Source organism: Carassius auratus, unplaced genomic scaffold, assembly GCF_003368295.1.
Source record: "Carassius auratus strain Wakin unplaced genomic scaffold, ASM336829v1 scaf_tig00016667, whole genome shotgun sequence".
Classification (NCBI taxonomy): domain Eukaryota; kingdom Metazoa; phylum Chordata; class Actinopteri; order Cypriniformes; family Cyprinidae; genus Carassius; species Carassius auratus.
In genome coordinates this window covers 278,116-299,588 of record NW_020524700.1, presented here as the reverse complement: position 1 = coordinate 299,588, position 21,473 = coordinate 278,116, and the positions used below count along the sequence as shown (strand labels likewise).

General features: G+C 38.8%; 2 protein-coding genes across 5 annotated transcripts in view; both read left to right on the top strand.

The window, feature by feature from the left end:
• The window catches only part of LOC113075282 (zinc finger protein 525-like), a 31,390-nt gene extending 19,414 nt beyond the window's left edge, over nt 1–11,976 (top strand). Inside the window, exons 2-4 of one of the 4 annotated variants that reach the window (XR_003280908.1) lie at nt 7,214–7,491; nt 8,774–9,802; nt 11,854–11,976. Coding sequence is in view for 3 of the 4 variants with exons in the window: in XM_026247990.1 (XP_026103775.1) it covers nt 7,443–7,491; nt 8,774–9,699 (975 nt within the window). In the remaining variant the exon portion in view is untranslated. Of the gene's footprint in view, nt 1–7,196; nt 7,492–8,773; nt 9,975–11,853 lie in introns of those variants that run through there. The other 3 variants (XM_026247990.1, XM_026247991.1, XM_026247992.1) reach the window with 3 other exon arrangements.
• Nucleotides 11,961–12,504, top strand: LOC113075286 (putative zinc finger protein 876). Its single transcript, XM_026247995.1, has one exon. It carries the CDS (start codon nt 11,996–11,998, stop codon nt 12,467–12,469), a length of 474 nt encoding a protein of 157 aa, XP_026103780.1. The 5' UTR covers nt 11,961–11,995; the 3' UTR covers nt 12,470–12,504.
• Nucleotides 12,505–21,473: the final 8,969 nt, after the last annotated feature.

Below are 21,473 nucleotides of genomic sequence, written 5' to 3'. Positions count from 1 at the left end.
GTGTCGACTGAGGGAATACGCATGGATCCCGAGAAGGTTAGGGCTGTGGTAGAATGGCCAAGTCCAGATTCCCGTAAGGCCCTACAGAGGTTTCTGGGGTTCGCTAACTTCTACCGGCGTTTCATTCGCAATTTCAGCCAACTAGCCGCGCCTCTGACCGCCTTGACCTCCGCCAGGACTGCTTTCAGGTGGTCAAACACAGCGGAAGCTGCGTTTGCGAAACTGAAGAGCCGTTTCATTTCAGCTCCAATTCTCATTACCCCTGACGCCACACGGCAGTTCGTGGTGGAGGTCGATGCGTCAGAGGTGGGGGTAGGAGCGGTGTTATCCCAACGTTCTCCCTCAGACGACAAGGTCCACCCTTGCGCGTATTTTTCTTATCGTCTATCTCCTGCTGAGAGTAATTACGATATTGGTAACAGAGAATTGTTGGCAGTCAAGATGGCATTGGAGGAATGGCGACACTGGTTAGAAGGATCGGGGGTTCCTTTTATAGTATGGACTGACCACAAGAACTTAGAGTACATTAGCACCGCCAAAAGGTTGAACTCCAGGCAGGCTCGATGGGCACTTTTTTTCGGAAGTTTTGATTTTACTATTTCGTACCGCCCGGGTTCCAAAAATATCAAACCCGATTCCTTGTCTCGTATTTTTGACCATTCCGAACGCCCGTCCACTCCCGAGTGTATTTTTCCTGAGACATTAGTGGTCTCCACTCTCACATGGGAGATCGAATCGAAGGTCAGAACGGCCTTAGAAGGGGTAACGCCTCCGCCCGGGTGCCCACCGAACCGCTTATTTGTGCCGGAGGGATTAAGGTCCAACGTTATCCAGTGGGGACATTGCTCTAATGTGGCTTGCCATCCAGGGGTTAACCGTACTAGATTTTTAGTCAAGCAATGATTCTGGTGGCCACTTATGGCTCGCGACATTCACAATTTTGTTTTGGCTTGCTCGGTATGTGCCACTGGTAAGGCTTCCAATCGGTCTCCGGATGGGTTACTCCAACCGCTGCCGGTACCTTCAAGACCCTGGTCCCATATCGCACTAGATTTTATTACCGCCCTCCCGCCCTCCCAGGGCAACACGGTTGTTTTAACCGTGGTGGACCGGTTCTCGAAGGCCGCCCATTTTATTCCTTTGGCCAAGTTGCCCTCAGCCAAGGAGACAGCGTTGACCGTCATAGACCACGTCTTTCGTTTACATGGCCTCCCGATAGACGTGGTTTCTGACAGAGGACCCCAATTTGTGTCTAAATTTTGGCGAGAATTCTGTAAATTACTAGGAGCGACTGTAAGTCTGTCCTCAGGGTTTCACCCCCAGAGCAATGGCCAGACCGAGAGAGCCAACCAAGATTTGGAAAGGGTGTTGCGATGTTTGGTCTCCAAGAATCCTTCCTCCTGGAGCCAACAATTGTCTATGGTGGAGTACGCCCACAATACCTTACCAGTATCGGCTACGGGCCTATCTCCTTTTGAGTGTAGTGTAGGGTACCAGCCACCAATTTTTCCCAGTATGGAATCCGAGGTTGCGGTCCCCTCCGTTCACGCCTTCATCCAGAGGTGCCACCGCACTTGGACCAGAGCCCGCGAGACTCTACTCCAAGTGGGGGCGCACACCAAGGCCAAAGCCGATCGCCACCGGTCTAGGCCTCCCGTATACGTCGTGGGTCAAAAGGTGTGGCTTTCTACTAAGAACATTCCTCTCCGTTCCGTTTCTAATAAACTGGCTCCCAAATTTATCGGCCCGTTTACTGTCACCAAGATCATTAGTCCGGTGACAGTCCGCCTCAAACTCCCTCCGACGTACAGGAGAATTCACCCCGCCTTTCATGTATCCAAAATAAAGCCTGTATTTTATTCTCCCATTAATCCGCCTACCCCGGTCCCTCCCCCGCCGCGTCTCGTAGATGGGGAGACCACTTATTTGGTTAATCGTATTCTGGACTCTAGAAGGAGGGGACGCGGATTTCAGTACTTGGTGGACTGGGAGGGTTACGGTCCGGAGGAGAGAAGTTGGGTACCTGCTAGGGACATCCTGGATCATTCCCTTATCGATGATTACAATCGACAGGTAAGAGATTCTGGGGACGCCAGGAGGCGTTCTTAGGAGGAGGGGTACTGTCACGGTTCGTGAATGCACCGTCTCCAGCTGTAGTCAGGTTACGTCATGTTGATTGTTTCATGTGGGTGTGGTCGCTGATCACTGATCAGCGGCAGGTGCGGCTAGTTCCCACAGACTATTTAACACCCTGTCTTTCGTTTCCTGTTTGTCTGATCGTTGTTTGTAGATCCTGGTGTTTGATGTCGTGTTCGTGTTGTTCCTGCCTTGCATTGTCGCAGTTCTGTTCGGATCCTGTAGTCACGCTTGGAATACACTCACCACTCTTGGATTATCACTGCTGTCATCGTCGTTCAACGCACCCCACGTCTCAACCCACCAGTCTGTGCTGCCACCGTGGTTCCTGCGTTACTCTCCGACCTTTCATCATCATCATACTTCTAATAAACTTACTCGTACTTGCATTTGTCTCCTGTCCTCCATTAGCGCCGTTACAACATCGACAGCAATAACAGGAACTATGTAAGGCTGCTATTTATTGACTATAGCTCAGCTTTTAATACTATAGTCCCCACAAAGCTAGCTTCCAAACTCATAGACCTCGGACTGAATTCTTCACTCTGCGACTGGATCCTTGATTTCCTCAACGGCAGACCTCAAGTGGTGAAACTAGGCCAGTACACCTCCAGCTCCATCACCCTGAACGTAGGAGCCCCACAGGGCTGTGTCCTGAGTCCTCTGCTCTACTCTCTCTACACACATGACTGCGTGTCTTCACACAGCTCCACATCCATTATCAAATTTGCTGATGATACTGTGGTTCTGGGCCTCATTCACAACAATAATGAGACCGCATACTTGGATGAGGTAGAGAAATTGACATCATGGTGCCAGGACAACTGTCTCTCTCTGAATGTGAGCAAAACTAAAGAACTGATTGTGGACTTTAGGAAGAGACAGCAGCAGCCCTATATTCCTCTTATGATCACCGGGACCCCTGTGGAGAGGGTGAGCAGCTTCAAGTACCTTGGTGTAAACATCTCAGAGGACCTGACTTGGACTACTCACAGTCAAGCACAGGTTAAGAAAGCCAGGCAAAGACTGTACCATCTGCGACAGCTGAGGAAATTCAGGGTCTCACCAGCAATCCTGAAAACTTTCTATTCTGGGGCTATAGAAAGTGTATTGACTCAGTGCATCTCAGTGTGGTATGGGAACAGCTCCAGTCAAGACTGCAAAGCCCTGCAGAGAGTTGTGCGCTTAGCTGAGCGCATTTCAGGGTATGCTCTCCCCTCTCTGCAGGACATCTACCTCAAACGCTGCAGAAGTAGAGCTGCAAAAATCATCAAAGACTCCATCCACCCCAGTAATCATATTTTCACTTTGCTGCCATCTGGTAAGCGCTTCCGTAGCCTGATGGCAAAAAATGAGAGAATCAGGAGGAGTTTCTTCCCCCAGGGCATCAGGCTCTTAAACTCTAAACCAGCCTCTTAACATCATGTCTCCACTTAATGTTCACTTTATCTTTTTCTATATTCACTACCTCACATAGACACACTGACAGTGTCACCCTGTTTTGCACAATTGCTTCTTGTACATTCCTGGGTATCTTAATATTTAAGACTACAGTAAAATGCATATATGCACATTGTACATCCCTGTACATCTTAGTATTTAAGACTACAGTCTACATTCATGCACATTATTTTGCGTTCTATATTTAATTCTACAATATACATTTTTTATATTTTATTCTTATATTTTTATTGTTTACTTTTATTTCATTCTTACATAGCTTTATTTATGTATATTTTCATCTTTGTTGTTTTCTTTTATAATTGCACTGTCCATGGAGCGGACCTGACTCACATTTCACTGCTGGTTATATATGCTATATATAATTTTGTATGTGACGAATAAAAATCTTGAATCTTGAATCTTGAATTATTATTGGTTGGATGACAACGCTCGCTCTCTTAGACAGGCGTGTCGTAAAGCAGGGAGGAGATGGAAGCATTATCATCTTACTGTGTCTCTTGAGATTTTTAAAGATTGTCTGGTTAAGTTTCAGAGCGCTGCTAATAACTGTTGGGAACGTTACTTTAAAAAAGTAATTAGTTATAGTTACTCACTACTTGTTCCAAAAAGTAACTGAGTTAGTAACTGAATTACTCTATAATAAAAGTAACGCGTTACCAGGGGAAGTAACTATTATTTGCGTTACTGTAAAAAAAAAAAAAGTTGCTATATGTCAGAGATATTTTTTTATTTTTTTCAGTTTTCACAAGTCAGTTGATTTGAGTAGAACAGACAGGTGTTCGTACATAACGTTCGATATTTACTGCACGTCAACAGACAGCAAGAGTTTTATCCTGCACTTCAAGTATTATCTTTGTAAGAAAAGTGTTTTTGGCCACTATAGCTTTTGTAGATGCGTGTCACACATTACATGTACACATTACATGCACGTTCTTGCCTTTGACCACAATGAATTTGAAGTAGTGCTTATATCTCCACCTTGAAATTGCCAACTTTTCATCGGATTGCTCCTAACTCGCCATTTCTGCTGCTGCTGTGAATCTCTGTGTAGCTGTTGCGTGTGTGTTTGGCGCCGCTGGCGCTGCCGCGTGTGCCGGCATGTGTATAAAAACACTGGCTCTGATTGGCTACCATGAAACACATGACTCTGCCTTAGCCAATCATAATCGCTTATCTCGTTATTAACCCACCTGCTCACTCGCTGTGTGAGCCAGGGGTGCGTTCGGATTGCATAGTTTATTAAATTAATGCATACATAACGCACCGCATTTAACGTTCAGTAATGTTAACGGCGTTGTAATGACGGGAAAAGTAATTAGTTAGATTACCCCGTTACTGAAAAAATAACATCGTTACCTAACGCCATTGTTTTAAACGCCGTTATTCCAAACACTGCTGCTAAATTAGCAAGATCGAAATATTTTTCAGACCTGATTAGCGCACACTGTCATAGACCTAGGGTTTAATTTCCACAATAAATTAATTTATTAATCCGAAATCCCAGTTCTCTAGGGAGCCATCAGCAGGGCTCTGTGAGAAATTCTTGGCATTTTTTGTTGACAAAGTGAGTGCCATTCGCTTATCTTTTACTTCACCGCTTTCAGACCTGTCTTTGAACTCGCCTGGTAGTTCATTTTTATTTTGCCATTTTCAACATGTCTCTTTAATAGAACTTTCCGATCTCGTTAACAAAATGAAGTCTACTAATTCCTCACTGGACATTGTTCCTTCTGTAATCATAAAAGCAGCTTTTCCAGTAATTGGCCCCAGTGTCCAAGTGTTGATTAACTCCTCTTTGGACACTGGTGTGGTTCCGAACTGCTTTAAGCATGCGGTTGTTCAGCCTTTGCTAAAGAAACAAGGTTTGGATGAAAGTTGCTTTAACAATTTTCGGCCTGTCTCAAAGTTATAATTTTTGTCAAAGCTTTTGGAAAAAGTTGTGCAGTTACAACTGATCACATTCTTAAATACAGCTAATTTATTAGAACCTTTTCAGTCTGGGTTCACTACTTATCACAGTACGGAGTCTGCTTTGCTTAAAGTGTTCAATGATATTTTGATGGCAGCTGATGCTGGTAAAAATGCAGTATTGATTTTACTGGATCTTACAGCTGCTTTTGATACCGTGGATCATAATGTTCTTATTTGCCGTTTAGAACATCTGATTGGTATCAGGGGCACAGCCTTACAATGGTTTAGCTCAGATCTCAAAGATAGGTCTTTTTCTGTAGAGCTAGGCAAGTTTTCCTCATCATCTGCCCCTAATTACTAGTGGAGTACCTCAAGGCTCTATTCTGGGGCCGCTTCTTTTTAACTTATATAGGCGCCCTTTGGGGGATATTATCAGGAAGCACAATGTCTCTTTTCATTTATATGCTGATGATACACAGTTGTACCTCCCGCTAAAAGCTGGTGATTCCATTCAACCATTGCTGGAATGTGTCTCTGATATAAAAAAATTGGTTATCAAATAACTTTCTCCAACAGAAATTATTGTTTTTGGTCCCCCAAAAATAAGAAAGGATATTATTAAGGAGCTGGGCAATCACTTCACCTCAATTTCCTCGCAGGTTAGAAACCTGGGCGTTATCATAGATTCAGAATTATGTTTGTCCAAACAAATTAATTCTGTCGTGAGGAACAGCTTTTACCAATTACAGGTCATCTCCAAACTTAAACTGTTTTTGTCTTTTCAGGATTTGGAGAATGTTATTCATGCTTTTATCACTTCTCGTTTAGATAACTGTAATTCACTGTTCTCAGGTTGTCCTCAGTCATCGCTTTCACGCCTCCAGTTGGTACAAAATGCAGCTGCAAGGCTGCTGACTGGGGCAAAGAAATATGACCATGTCACTCCAATTTTAGCTTCTCTTCACTGGCTTCCAGTCCATTTTAGGGTTCAGTTTAAGATTTTGTTTTTAAAGCTCTTAACAATCAAGCTCCATGTTATCTTAAAGATCTTATCATCCCTTTGTCATCTACCAGACTTTTAAGATCTGCTGACAGGGCTCTTTTATCTGTCCCTTGTTCCCGTATGAAAACTAAGGGTGACAGAGCCTTTTCAGTCACTGCCCCCCGTCTGTGGAACCAATTGCTTCTAGACTGCCTCCTTGCACCTTCCATTACCATTTTTAAATCGAGGTTGAAAACATATCTTTTCTCCTTAGCATTTTAATTTCACTTCATTGCTGTTTTATTGTATTGTATGTCTTGTTTTTTTTTGTTAGTTTTTTGTTTTTTCTGTTTCCTCTTACTTTTAATTTGATTTTACATTGTTCAGCACTTTGGATAGCTTTGCTATGTTTAATGTGCTATATAAATAAAATTTACTTACTTTAATTTTTTTTTCCCTTACTTTGTTTTATATTTCTTTGCCTGTATATTAAAGAAAGATAAATGTAGGAATTTAAATACGTGGATGAAATACTTAGAAAATAAAAAGTGATACAGTTTGTGAATTATTATAAAACACTGTGATTAATTTACTAAAAATCTACTTTACAAGATGGATAGATAGCTGAATATAAAGAGTTTAATAGTAGTAAATTAGTTTAAAATCATAAACGCTGTAACTGATTTTTATTGGAATTTAACAGATCTTCTCCTCCTTCAGTGAAGATCCTCCCACAACTATCAAACCTTCAGGGAAGCTCCTCCCACAACTATCACACATTCAGTGAAGATCCTCCCACAACAATCACACCATCAGTGAAGCTCCTCCCACTGCAGTTCATCAATATATGCTGAAATATTCCCTTGAGTCTACAAGTGACAACGAGCATCAAAGCATCAGGAAGAAGTGAAATCTGCAGAGACAGAGTTTATTGAAGATCAGAGAGAACATGAGAGATCCAGAACCCTGCAGAATGAAACACACTGAAGAACAAACAGGTTGGTGTTTAATCTTGATTCTTCAGTGTTTAAACACTGTGATAGGAAAGATATATGGAGCTGTGCAATAATATAGTTGAAGCAGCAAATAGTGAAGATCCCGATATACTTCAAACTAAATCAAAAAACGAACTGATATGATGTAATTTTGAACAAAATCAGGCCAAAACGAAGTTCGTTTTGAGTTTATTTTGTCAGTTCGAAATGGCTCACCAAAGTGAATTTTCTAGGGGAGTTCTTTTGACTCCTAAACACCTTTGAGTTTCTATTGGTCCGTGGCGGTTACGCAATCTGTGGAGGTGTTCTGAAACTCCACCTTCTTTGACGTCCTTTTTTCCTCTGTTCATTCCTCATTCTGCAGAGGTCATCAAGTAGAGCAACATCTCCTGAATACACTGATTGTCGAAAATTTGAGCTGCACAAATATATCCACACCTTTACAATCACTCACGGACAGACTTTAAAGATGTACAGACAGTATTTCATTCCTAGAAAGAAATAGCAATGAAGCTTGGTGTGGACGACCCGGAGTTATGCAAAAAGTGAAGCAGAGAAACATCCGAGACAAGTTTTCCAAAGCCATCAAAAGAATGAAAGGAAAGAGTAAAGATATAAGGTAGCAAGCACCAAATACAAGTTTCAAATGATTGTTGCACCATACTGCTGCTGTTTTTCTTTCAATAAACGAATTTAAAGGGTATACAGTAAAAAAAATGCCAAACGAACATATGATAATAAACCTTTGTTTTTATCAAAACAATTTGTCCCGTTTAATAAAATAAATGAACGCTAATAAAATAAAGCAAAAAACTGATTCCAATATTTTTTTTTCCACATCATGCTAAAGTTGTGAGACATTCACACATCTCATAAAGGACTGATTATGGAATGGTTCTTTTGTATTGCAAACGTGATACTTGACTCTGAACTGCTGCTAATCATTATTCTTTTGTCTATAATCTGACCATTGGTGCCCGTCTCACACCTAGTTTGCTTAAACTTCTTCATTTCATTGTTGTTTTGTTTAGGGGATACACGGAAGCGTCATGACACGTTTACATGAATCTACACCCCGCCTCCAGCAGTGCGGGGGTGTCGGATAGTTCGTTAACAGTATACAGTCCCTTAAACTTTTCTAACTTCTTTTTGCCCCGAAAAGAAGAATGAAAACGTACTTCGTTTGAAGTATATCGAGGGACTTAAGGGTTCTTACTATAGAAACGCGGGATTTGTATCTAAATTTTGTAGTAAAATGTTTATTTATTTTTTACTTTTATTTTAGAGTTGATTGAAGAAAATGAGGAGAATGAAGAGGAGCAGAAGCAACATGTCAAAACTGGAGAAAACTCTTTGAGTTGCCCTCCAACCAAACAGAAAGATTTAAAGAAGAGAAGAGACGAGAAATCTTTCACCTGCACTCAGTGTGGAAAGAGTTTGATAAACAAACAGAGTCTTGAGATTCACATGAGGATCCACACTGGAGAGAAACCATACAGATGTGATCGTTGTGAGAAGAGTTTTACAGCATCATCAAACCTTAAGAGACACATGAACATCCACACTGGAGAGAAACTTTATGAATGTGATCAATGTGGAAAAACATTTTTGACGGCTACAAACCTGAACAGTCACCTGAAAGTTCATTCAAAGGAGAAACCACATTCATGTTCATGTGGAAAGAGGTTTTCACTTTTGCAAAATTTAAAAGTTCATCAGAAGATACACACTGGTGTGAGAGAATATATGTGCTTTGAGTGTGAGAAGACTTTTATTAGAGCTGAAAGTTTGAAACAGCACCAGTGGATCCACACTGGAGAGAAACCTTACAAGTGTTCACACTGTGACATGAGATTCAGTCGGTTAGGATCCCTGAAAACACATGAGAGGATCCACACTGGAGAGAAACCTTACAAGTGTTCACACTGTGACAAGAGATTCAGTCGGTTAGGATATCTGGAAACACATGAGAGGATCCACACTGGAGAGAAACCTTACAAGTGTTCACACTGTGACAAGAGATTCAGTCAGGTAGCAACTCTGAAAACACATGAGAGGATCCACACTGGAGAGAAACCGTATCACTGCACTGTATGTGGGAAGAGTTTCCGTTATTCATCTTCTCTACTTAAGCATAACAAAGAACATTCACAGTCAGTAGTAGGGGATACACAGACTAATCGACTACTCGACATCAATGTTCTGCCATGACGCTTTAAGCTTGATGTTGATTAGTCGCTGGTCCTATAGATGGCACAACAGGATGCTTGAAATTGAACGGGAGAATGCACATTTTAAACAGCTTATTGTACAGGTAAATTAATCACTGTTCTAATCTAATGCGCTGCTGCACTGTAACACACACACACACACATAGACTACAGACAGTAGCTCGTACATCACGCATGCACAGAATCATTCAGTGAGGAAATGTACTGTCATCTCTGTTCTGTTGTTTCTCAATAAAATAGCTTAGAAACTGAAAATTGAAATCATATATTTCTTAATAACTAAAGCCCACAGCGTCACTACTAATACAGAGACACTGCCATGTATAGGGTGACCATATAAGCCATTTTCCCAGGACGTGTCCTTGCTAGGATTGTTATATTGTCTAAAATATCCAGATTTTGGCTGTTTGTGCTGTGCAGATCGATCATTGTACGGCATTCATAAGAGCTATAGAGAGCAAAGCAGACGGCTCCTTATTGATTAAAATCACTCTCTTGGTACTTTGGTGTCACACAATGATCGGTGCACAGCGACGCTTCAAGTTGAATGAACAAACAAACACCTAACATGTAAGTGTATTTGCATTCCTTTGATCGTTCTCTGTAGATCTCACCTTCTCACACGGCACGATGCTGGACGATTGGTTGATTATGTACCATACCTGCATGTTATTGGTCAAACTACTTTGGGTGTTTTAGGCAATATAGAAATCCTGGCAAGGACGCGTCCTGGGAAAATGGCTCATATGGTCACCCTAGCCATGTAGAAATAATTCACACACACAATCGCTCTCACTAATGCATTCATACAAATGTAATCTTTACTGTGCTGCGTTATCTATATCTGATTTAGAACGAGCAGAAATCTGTGAGAAATCAACACAAAGGCAAAAGAACTGATACAAATGAGCTGTTATAGGAGCAATAGCCATGTGTCATGTGCCATAGATAAACAATAACTACAAGTGTTATTCTTGTCATTTTACTTCATGATTTTATTAATATCATTGGGTTTTATGAGGTTCATTTTTATCATGTTTACTCTTTTTATGAAGGAAAGTAGTTTGTTTATTTTTTATATTTTACATGTGGAAAACGTTTTTATTCTGGAAGCTGAAGAAGTGTCTGTAACTTTTAAACTGCTTTACTTCATTGTTGTTTTAAAATCAAGTAGATATTCTTCCATTTCTGATGTGTTTAGAAAATCCAGATGCAAGATGTACTGTAGCATTGTAACCGATCCTCCTACTCCTGTAAGTAGGGATGGGTTCCAGAACCAAGTAGAATCTGCTCTGGGTAATGGAGGAAATAAGAAAATACACTTTATTCAATAAAATTACCATTTTTTTATTGTTACATAAACATTGTTATGAATGGTGTCTCTGTATAATATCAAAACATTATTATGTGTCTGCTATTGACAGTGCAGAAGAGAGATCTCTTTAGATCTGTGCAATTAATAGAGTTTGAGTTTGGCTTCCAATGATAATGAAAAGAAGATATTTGAGGTGAATTGATAATTGTGCTGCATTCCTTCTACCTTTCATTCACAGCGCTTTGTTCCTCCATAAAGTCCAATTATCATTGTGTAGGATCTCGGAGTGAATCAGAGCAGAACTGAAACTGATCAAGAAGCTGAATTCCACATGATTTTGCTGATTTTACATTTGATTCATTCGTTCAGTTCATGTTCAGTGACGACATTTTACTTGGTTCGCTTAGTATTATAGTAATATTTTGAAACTATTGAAAACCACACGCACCGGCTTCTCTCTCTTGTAACAAATTCAAGCAACACTGAATATTATATTGTACATAACACTGTATATGCAGCTGCATGCCATTCACATAAAAAGCAATATTAACAAATCATTTAGTTTTGTGCCCAAAAAGGAACCGAATACCTTGAAATATAAAAATAATGTTGATCAAAATTACAACAGTTCTTCATTTCCTGCTCCTCTTACATTTGGAGATCATTGTGCCTTGTTCACGGAAAATATTCATAAAAGCACATAGAAATGATCATAACCTTGTGTAGGCCATGCTTTCAGCTTCACTTTTATGGCATTTCACCTCACATTTCTCTCAGATTTTTAAGACTTATAATGTATTTATGTAATTTTAATTTCAGACCTGATGGAGAAACATCATGTAAAAAATGGAAAAATCAATGACAAGTCACAGACTGAAAGTATCTCTTTACAGAGGAGAAAAGATTCACCTGTGCTCAGTGCGGAAAGAGTTTGACATGCAGGAAGAGTCTCAATATTCACATGAGGATCCACGCTGGAGAGAAAGCATACACATGTGATCAGTGCGGGAAGAGTTTCAGACAACAAGGACACCTTAAGGACCACATGAACGTCCACAGTGTAGAGAAGCCGCACACGTGTGATCAATGTGGAAAGTGTTTTGCATACGAACAGAGTCTCAAGGTTCACAGGAAGATCCACACTGGAGAGAAAGCATACACATGTGATCAGTGTGGAAAGCGCTTCAGACAATCGGCACACCTTAAGGAGCACTTGAACAGCCACAATGTAGAGGAGCTGCACACATGTGACCAGTGCAACAAAACATATCTGTGGGCTTCAGGCCTGAAGAAGCACCTGAAAGTTCATTCAAAGGAGAAACCATATTCATATTTTTTATGTGGAAGCCATTCAGAAGTCTGTCAGTGGGTGTTAACAGATGCTGGAGACCATGAAGATGGATGCATAGAGGAAATGGAGGAGATAATAGTGTGATAGGTTATGTTATGTCACAAAAGGTTTGGCAACAGTTCTGGAACCAGTCAACAACCGATCATACAGGGTTGAACTGGACAGTGGTGGTGTTCTGAGGAGAAACAGAACGTACCTAAGACACACTGGCCATCAAGATCAGGTCACGAAACAAGAAAAGTTTGCTGAGAACAACAGACAAATGGAGGTTTTTTTTCTTCTGCCAAATGGTGACACAAAACCTACTGTCACTAACAGAGCAGGTCAGATTAGTGTCAAAACAGTATTTGAAGGACTTTGTTACATATTTAAACATGGACTGATTCTTATACCCTCTCTTTTATATAAAACATGTTCTGCAGGCTGAGAAAAGAATGTGTTTAGAAATCTAAAGCCTATAAATTAGAGATGAAAAGAAAAAGAAAATTGAGGTTAGGGGGAGAAATAAAAAATGTTTAGAAATGTTCAGACAGATACCGTGTTCAGATATAGAGATAAATATGTGTTGTTGCAATTGTGTGGGAAAAAAAAGGATTTAAAAAAATTTGATTGTTATTTACGACAGCTTTTAGTGCAACGTTGAAAAAAAAAATCTAAGATCTCGAGATTAAAGTCGTAATATTTGGAGAATAAAGTCGAAATATTACGAGAATAAAGTTGAAATATTACGAGAATAAAGTCTTAATACTACAAGAATAAAGTCGAAATGTTTAGAGAATAAAGACAAAATGTTTCAAGAATAAAGTCAAAATGTTTCAAGAATAAAGTCGAAATGTTTCGAGAATAAAGTCAAAATATTTAGAGAATAAAGTCGAAATATCACAAAAATAAAGTGATATTTCGACTTTATTTTTGTGATATTCTCTTTTTTTTTTTTTTTTGTGGCACTAAAACGCCATCGTAGTTATTAGACTCGTGTTGCAGCACGGACCGTTTTGTATATTGCACTTAGAGAAGTAAATGCTGTTCAGTAAACCACAGTCACGGGCATACAGGAGTGGTCTGAGTTATTTATTCACTCTAGCGAAGAAATGAGAGTAAAACTACCATGGCTATAAAGATCATGCAAAATAATATTCAAACCCACATTAGACACGTTTAACATTGAATAAAGCACATAATCATTACCTGAGATTATCGCTGTCATATTTAGTATGTTGTTCCTGTCGCAGAAAATAAAATCCATTTCTAAAATAGAAGTCAGTGTCGCTTATTGTCACGTCCCGTTGTCCCAGAAGACCATTTCAGGTGACTACCTCTTGAAGCTCATCAAGAGAAAGCCAAGAGTGTGCAAAGCAGTAATCAAAGCAAAAGGTGGCTACTTTGAAGAACCTAGAATATGACATATTTTCAGTTGTTTCACACTTTTTGTTATGTATATAATTCCATATATAAATCCACATGTGTTAATTCATAGTTTTGATGCCTTCAGTGTGAATCTACAATTTTCATAGTCATGAAAATAAAGAAAACTCTTTGAATGAGAAGGTGTGTCCAAACTTTTGGTCTGTACTGTACAGAGTGAACCCTTTGACTGTCTAGATTAATAATGGAGCTAAATCTTCTCTCTTTAATTTCACTACCGTTACTTATTTACAAAGATTAAGTGGTAACACTTTAGAATACTAGTCCTTTAGTTAATGTTAATTAATTAATTAACGAACATGAACAAACAATGAACAATACATTTATTACTGTATTTATTCATCTTTGTTCATGTTAGTTAATGAAAATACAGTTTTTCATTGTTAATTCATGCTAATTTAGAGTGCATTAACTAATGTTAACAAGCACAACTTTTGATTTTAATAATGCATTAGTAAATGTTGAAATGAACATCCACTAAGGTTAATAAATGCTGTAGAAGGATTGTTCTTGCTTAGATCATGTTAACTAAAGTAGTTAAATAATATTAACTAATGGACCGTTATTCAAAAGTGTTATCGATTAAGTTTATCATCACTTGATTAAAAGGATTTCATTGCTTTTCATAAAACTGTGAACTGATTCTATGTATTGTTTTTTTCTTCCCTTTTAGCCATTTGCAAACAGGACAAGGACAAACCTTAAGGAAAGCTGAGGAAACCTGTTCTCTACATTTCCAAGAGACAAGACTATACCTCCCTAGACTAGTGTTGTGTTTGTACTAAACCCAGAGCAGCCCTGAATGAATCGACAGAATGACCCAGCTCATATTCTAATACTATAGACTGCTTTTAAAAAGCTTTGCACGGGCTTTTTAATGCTGATAATGTACTGCGTGTGTCTTTACACAAAAACTACATGATGTTAATAGCCTATAAATGAAAAACATAGGAACTCATAGTGAGTCCAGCTGCATTATCATGATAAAATCAGTGTGATGTTGTTATAATGATTATTAATTTTAATTAATATAAAGTTTTTTGAGGGGACCATCTCATATTCTGGTCTGTGATGAACATAACTATACTTTGAGATTTTGTTGTGCAAGGTAAACCTCACATACTCACACTCAAACATTCATATCAGTAACTAGTTACAGTAGTTACTTAATTCAAAAAGTAACTCAATTACTTTGTTGATTACTTACACCAAAGAAGTAATGCATTACTGTTTTACTGTTTAGTTACTTTTTTAAAGAACATTCTTTAATGTTCCTGTTAATGCGCTTTTATGCGTTATGGTCTATACAAACACAAAGTAAAACAGAAGGTAATTTTTAAACACTATTTTGATTAAGTCAGACCAGCACAAACTGAATATTGTATATAACAAGGATTTCTGAAATAAATAACAAAACACCTGAATAATATATTCAGAATCAAAAACTAAAGTGGCTTCTGTATCATAAAAGCTGTTGTGTTGAGCCCTTAAAAATGTTCCTTTCACAGCTTAAGTATGAAAACTATCAACAATGGACAACATCACACTAAACGTTTTGAAATAAATCAATGAAAGCAATCTGAATTATTCAGAATCAATTTCGTGAAACATACATAAATATATATAAATGCTGTTTAAAAATGAAATCTATGATATCATGCTAAGGAGCTGACTGAACCTATTATTGTTCAGTTATTTATTATGGTATTATTCATATTTTACATATCATTTTATGCTATTATAAATCTATTATATCACATACTGGTATGTTATTGTACCGTTGTACTCGCTTTTCATATAATTCACTTTAAGTTGTTCTACATACTTTTTAATATAAAATATCACTTGTACTATATTTCTACTGTGCACTGTATCAGTGATATTTTCATTTTCACTGGATCCATAGCCTCATCAATTACATGTTATTATTTGTTGTGGAGTTCATCTGTAGGTTATAGTGCTATCAAAATGAAAAGCAGACTACAAGTGTGTCACTTTTTGATTTTTATTTACTTGTTTTATTAATTTTCACAACGATAGTAAATTATTAGTGTTTAAAGATGTATTATTTAGATTTTATCCCAGTATTTCAAAGGGAATGAGCTGACCCGAGACACAAAAAAAGAGAGAGAAAAAAAAGAAAGAAAAATGTTGGGACTGAACACAGAGAAAGCAATAAAACAACTAATGTACATTCAAATTACATTACATGAATATGTCACAGTTATACTAAATTAACAGATTTGTAAACCGAAAAAAATCAACGAAATCAACAAGTGAGACAAATGTGAGCTTTCAATTAATAACTTTCCAAACCTAACTAAATAACTGGAGGCAAAGTTTTTTTTAACTGCACGTAGATCACAAACCTCTGAAATCGGTTGATAAATGTGAACGTTATCGTGTTTTTATTCAGTAAAAACCGCAGCTCCCCCGTTTCCTTTGATTTGTTTTAAGGCAGTCTTGCCCTCACCAACATGGCGGACGCGTTGACGTATAGCGGCAACGGCTCAAAGTTGCCAATGAGGCAGGTATTTATATGTCTATGGGCCAGCCGCCCTTTCTTTTTTTGAAAGAGAGGTTCCATTCGTTTACATGCAGGGGGCGGGGTTTATGAGCGGAACTTCTCAGGACTCGGTTTTATGCCCCGGCACACAAGTCAGATTTTTGGCGCCTGGAACTCCTTAACCCGAGAGCTTTTTGGAAAGAGAGAAGGTTTTATATCAAAGTCTGTCCGTAATGCCAGGTAACGTACCTTTGTGCAAAGCGCTGTTATTTAAGTCTTCGCCTGATGAGAGCACAAAGAGCTGCCGAAGCTTTAGACGTGGAGTCTTCTGAGGTTAGTTTTAACTGTTCACGGCATTTCGCCTATTTAAAGGGTTAGTTCACCCAGATAGCAAAATTATGTAATTAATAACTCACCCTCATGTTGTTTCAAACCCGTAAAAAACTTCGGTTATCTTTGGAACACAGTTTAAGATATTTTAGATTTTAGTCCGAGAGCTCTCAGTCCCTCCATTGAAGCTGTGTGTACGGTCTACTGTCCATGTCCAGAAAGGTAAGAAAAACATCAAAGTAGTCCATGTGATATCAGAGGGTCGGTTGGAATTTTTTGAAGCATCGAAAATACATTTTGGTTCAAAAATAGCAAAAACGACGACTTTATTCATCATTGTCTTCTCCTCTGTGACTGTTGTGTGAGAGAGTTCAAAACAAAAAGTCTATATAGCCGGTTCGCGAACGAATCATTCAGTTCACCAAATCGAACTGAATCATTTTAAACGGTTCGCATCTCTAATATGCATTAATCCACAAATGACTTAAGCTGTTAACTTTTTTTTTAATGTGGCTGACACTCCCTCTGAGTTAAAACAAACCAATATCCCGGAGTAATTCATGTACTCAAACAGTACACTGAACTGCTGTGAAGAGAGAACTGAAGATGAACACCGAGCCGTTTTGTTCGTTATCTGGCTCGGCTCAGTGTTCATCTGCAGTTCTCTCTTCACAGCAGTTCAGTCATTGTACTGTTTGAGTAAATGAATTACTCCAGGATATTGGTTTGTTTGTACTGCAGAAGTTATTGAATGAGTGTTTATATTAGTTTTATAGTAAATTAAGTTACAAACCTGATAATAATGCACAATGTTTCCATCTAACATATTATTATCAGAGTGTTTTACTAGTTAGCAGTAAACCAAATGACAAAATGTTAATTTTGGGTTGGAGTATCCCTTTAATATATTGTTGGTCCTCTCTTGTTTTTGTTTTGAAATTGAATCATTCTAATTTTGCAAAAATCGTTCTTGAATCGAATCGAAAACCTATGAATCGTAATCGAATCGCTGCCTTGCCAAAGATTCACAGCCCTATTAAATACTGATCAACACTTGATTAATAATTACACTAGTGTTGTCACGGTACCAAAATTTTAGTATTCGGTACCGATACCAGTGAAAATCCATGGTTTTTGGTACCAATTTCGGTACCAAAGCAAAACACAAAAATATGATAATTAAAAAATAATAACTTTTTATCACTAAAAAAATAAAACCAATGCCATTCTTTATACTTATTTACAATTGTGTAAATATAGAAATATAATTAAATATAGTAATATAATATAATTATGAAAAACAGTAAACAAGTTTCACCCAAATTTAATTTGTCTTTTAATTTATGAAATTTAAACATTTTAATTTTTGTTAAATAAAGGGGATTTGCTATTAAAATTAAAACATGGAAGAAATATTGTGTGATTTAATTTTTAATTAACAGTAGTAGCAGTATCACATACATTTTACTACATAATAGTAATATTTATAGCACAATGCCTTTATGTAAAAATTAGCTTTTAATGAATGTATATTTGTCATTTTAACTGAACTTAAGACTGGTGGTGATGCTTAAGATATTTTTGGTCATTGAGGGTTTCTGTATTAAAAAAATGATAAAATGTAATAAAATGTAATAGATCATATTAATTATTATTAAAAGATAATACTACTACTAATTCTACTACCATACTAACAGTATACAATGAGCTGCTGGTTCATGAATGTTAATCATGTTGTCTGCGTTCGGTCAAACTGATTTGCTGAAATCAAAACAGGGATGGTTATAGATGAGCGCCAGCCAATGAAATTGCCATTTGCGCATTAGCTCCGCCCACTACCGGAGAAACCGGCATATCTACTGCTTGTTCGAAAAATATGAATAATTCTAAATGAACTCAGGAGAAGACAACAAAGAATATAGTTTACACGTAGCATGTCGATTCAGCGTGGTAAGACTCTCGCTCTCTCTTTCTTTGCATGTGTGGGAAACGGAGCTATCAGCAAAGCAACGGTGAGTCGTGCGCCTTCACAAAGAGTTTACAGTTTGGCAAATATCATAGACAGTAAAGAGACAAATACAGGTGTACTGTGCATCCATTGAGATGAATTTAAAAGTACAGATCGCTTGATGGAGAGAGAACTCTGAAGCGCTCAGTCAGTGTTCAGCGAGTGAAAATATATCTGCGCCATGCAATCTTATAATAGCCTCGAACACACTCTGGCCAGTAAAATCTAATAATTGATTCGCCAATGGCTAACAATAGACATAATTTAGTCGCCCAGAATAAAATTTATTCACATATGCGAGTGATTTACTCGCAATGTAGAGGCTGTTTTGAGGGGTTGCCGTGAATAAACCTTTAAATTGACACTGGTTTTACTCAAATGCAATGGTAAAATGCTTAGGAAGTGACGCAGAACAGTTCCGGTGTTGTTGTTTATGTATTAATGTCCTCATTGAGATGGAAGATGCTGAAATTACTGCAGGCGTCACGCGCTTCAGTCTATGTAGTAAACAAACCCACACATCTCTCTGCCTTTCATTCATTCACACAGAGATGAGCAGAACATGCATGATTCAGATTTTAACCAACTTTGCGGCTTAACATTTACAGATACTGGTCCATATGGAGATTTGATTTGATTAATTTGTTAACTTTGACAAATTCCGTGACTGTCCATATTAAAATGTAAGTTTTCATGTCTGGAATTTCAAATTCCATCCGCGTTTTCTGCTTCGCGGAAATCATAGCGCTGTATGCGTCAAGAACCGGGTTGAGCGCGGTACCACCGGTACTTACAGAAACCTACCGTGACATTTTCATTTTTTTAGTACCGACTTATGCTGTTTTATAACAAAGTTCGGGAGGAACAGTCGCAGTTCATTAACCTGATTAACACAAGTGGAGACCAATCAGTAATCAACTCATGACAAGGTATAAATGACAGCAGAACCTATCTCTGTTCATTGACCGTTTTCAGCATCCCGGTTCGCGCTGTCTGTCTTCTCATCACAGACCCGATTTTCCTTCCAGCAAGGAGATCCATACCGGGGATTTTTTCAGAAATGCTACTTTTTCTGACACCCATGATCATTAAACACGGCAGTTGAGCACCATCAAACGTCATCGCGACAGTTGCTCTTCTCTCCAAGCCACACGTCGTGGCCAATAGACCGTGCAAGCCGAGCTTACCTCGCTCGACACCACGCTCGATCCGATCAAGACCGGGCTCTCTTTGAGCGCTGGAATCGCAGCTCCAGCAGGCACCCAACCAGCCCGCTCCTCAGTTCCTACTGCAGCAGCAGCAGGCCTCTCTCACTTCCCGCCGCGGCTCAGCCCTTCACCGCGGCTTTTCCGGCCGAGGCGCAGTTTGAGGCCGCCTCCTCTAGCGGCACAGACCGTGCATCATAAATCAATACATTTTCAGGTGAAGACGCTAAATACAAGTTTTCGGCTAGAAAGTAGTGCGGGAGCCGCGTGGAGATTCGATCACATACGCATGTGGAATTTCAGATCCAAATTGAGTCTCGGATGCGTACAAATATTTACACTTCCACGATTAGACCGTGGGCGAACGCCCGACCGGATGTGATGTATTCTAATCAGATCTATCGGTGCGAGGTCAGAATTACCTATATCTTGTTAACTATTATTAAATGTATTTAAATTTTAAATATTAGAAATAAAAAGGAAAATAATATATTACCATATATCACAATAATCGTAAGGGGGACCCTGTTAATTTTTACAAGCAGCATCTGAAAACATATTTTCTCTCTGTTATCTCGGTCAGTGTCATGTACTTGTCGAGGTACGGCCACGGCGACTCACTCCTCGGGATTAAATGTTCTCCGACCTCATCCTATGCCATCATTTCATCAAATAATTTTTTGCGTGACTGGCCAAGGAGTGGTACCATCCGGAGCAGAAGGTGGCGGTTATGCATCATAAAGATGATTGGTTGCTATCCACCTTAAACGCGAACAAGAGCGTCACTACTGATCCAGGATCAGCGATATTAGCAGTTGTATTTCCCGATTTGAGTTTGAGCTTCAGAAATGCTTGCGAAATGTAGCTTGTGTGGAAGCTACCGCACTACTTGGTAAAAGTAGCTTCGCTACTGAAAAGCTATTCGATTCAGAAAGTAGCGAAGCTACGACCAAGCTACTGAGAAATGTAGTCAAACTAGCTTCGCTGCTTGTAGCGACGCTACTGCCCAACACTGATTATTAATTTTACCATGTTGAACACGTCAAGGTAACAGTTGCTGCACGACCAGTATGCGACAATCGTTTCCAAATGCCGTGTGCTGTGGAAAGGAGGCTTAAAGTTGTTAAATGAGGCTATGACGCAGTCATCATCCACACGGAAATGTCCAAAGATATTACCTGCCTTACCGTGCACGTTTAAACCTCACTGAGGTTTTACAGACATAAGTTTCATTCAATTATTCTGGCAGGACCAATTTATTTAGGGGCATATTTCACCATCTACTGGCGTGATCACTACCCTCGTTTTGCCGCAGGACAGCAGTGTGAGTAAAATTCTGTTGTCTTTCTAGGACTGTAATATGAAAAGCATGCAAGTAAATATCTTTAGAATTGCTTGGAAGTGAATAGCACATAACTGCAATTAATGTTATTGCCATAATCATGTCTTGGTATGTTTTACAGACATAATGATATTCATTGTATAATGACATTCATAGTTTTCAGAAGCCTCTGTTTCCACAGTCTATACTACAACGTGAAACCAGTGTTCCAAATGTATCCATTAGGACTAGTGACGTGTCGTCCATGAACGAATCGTTCTTTTGAACAAATC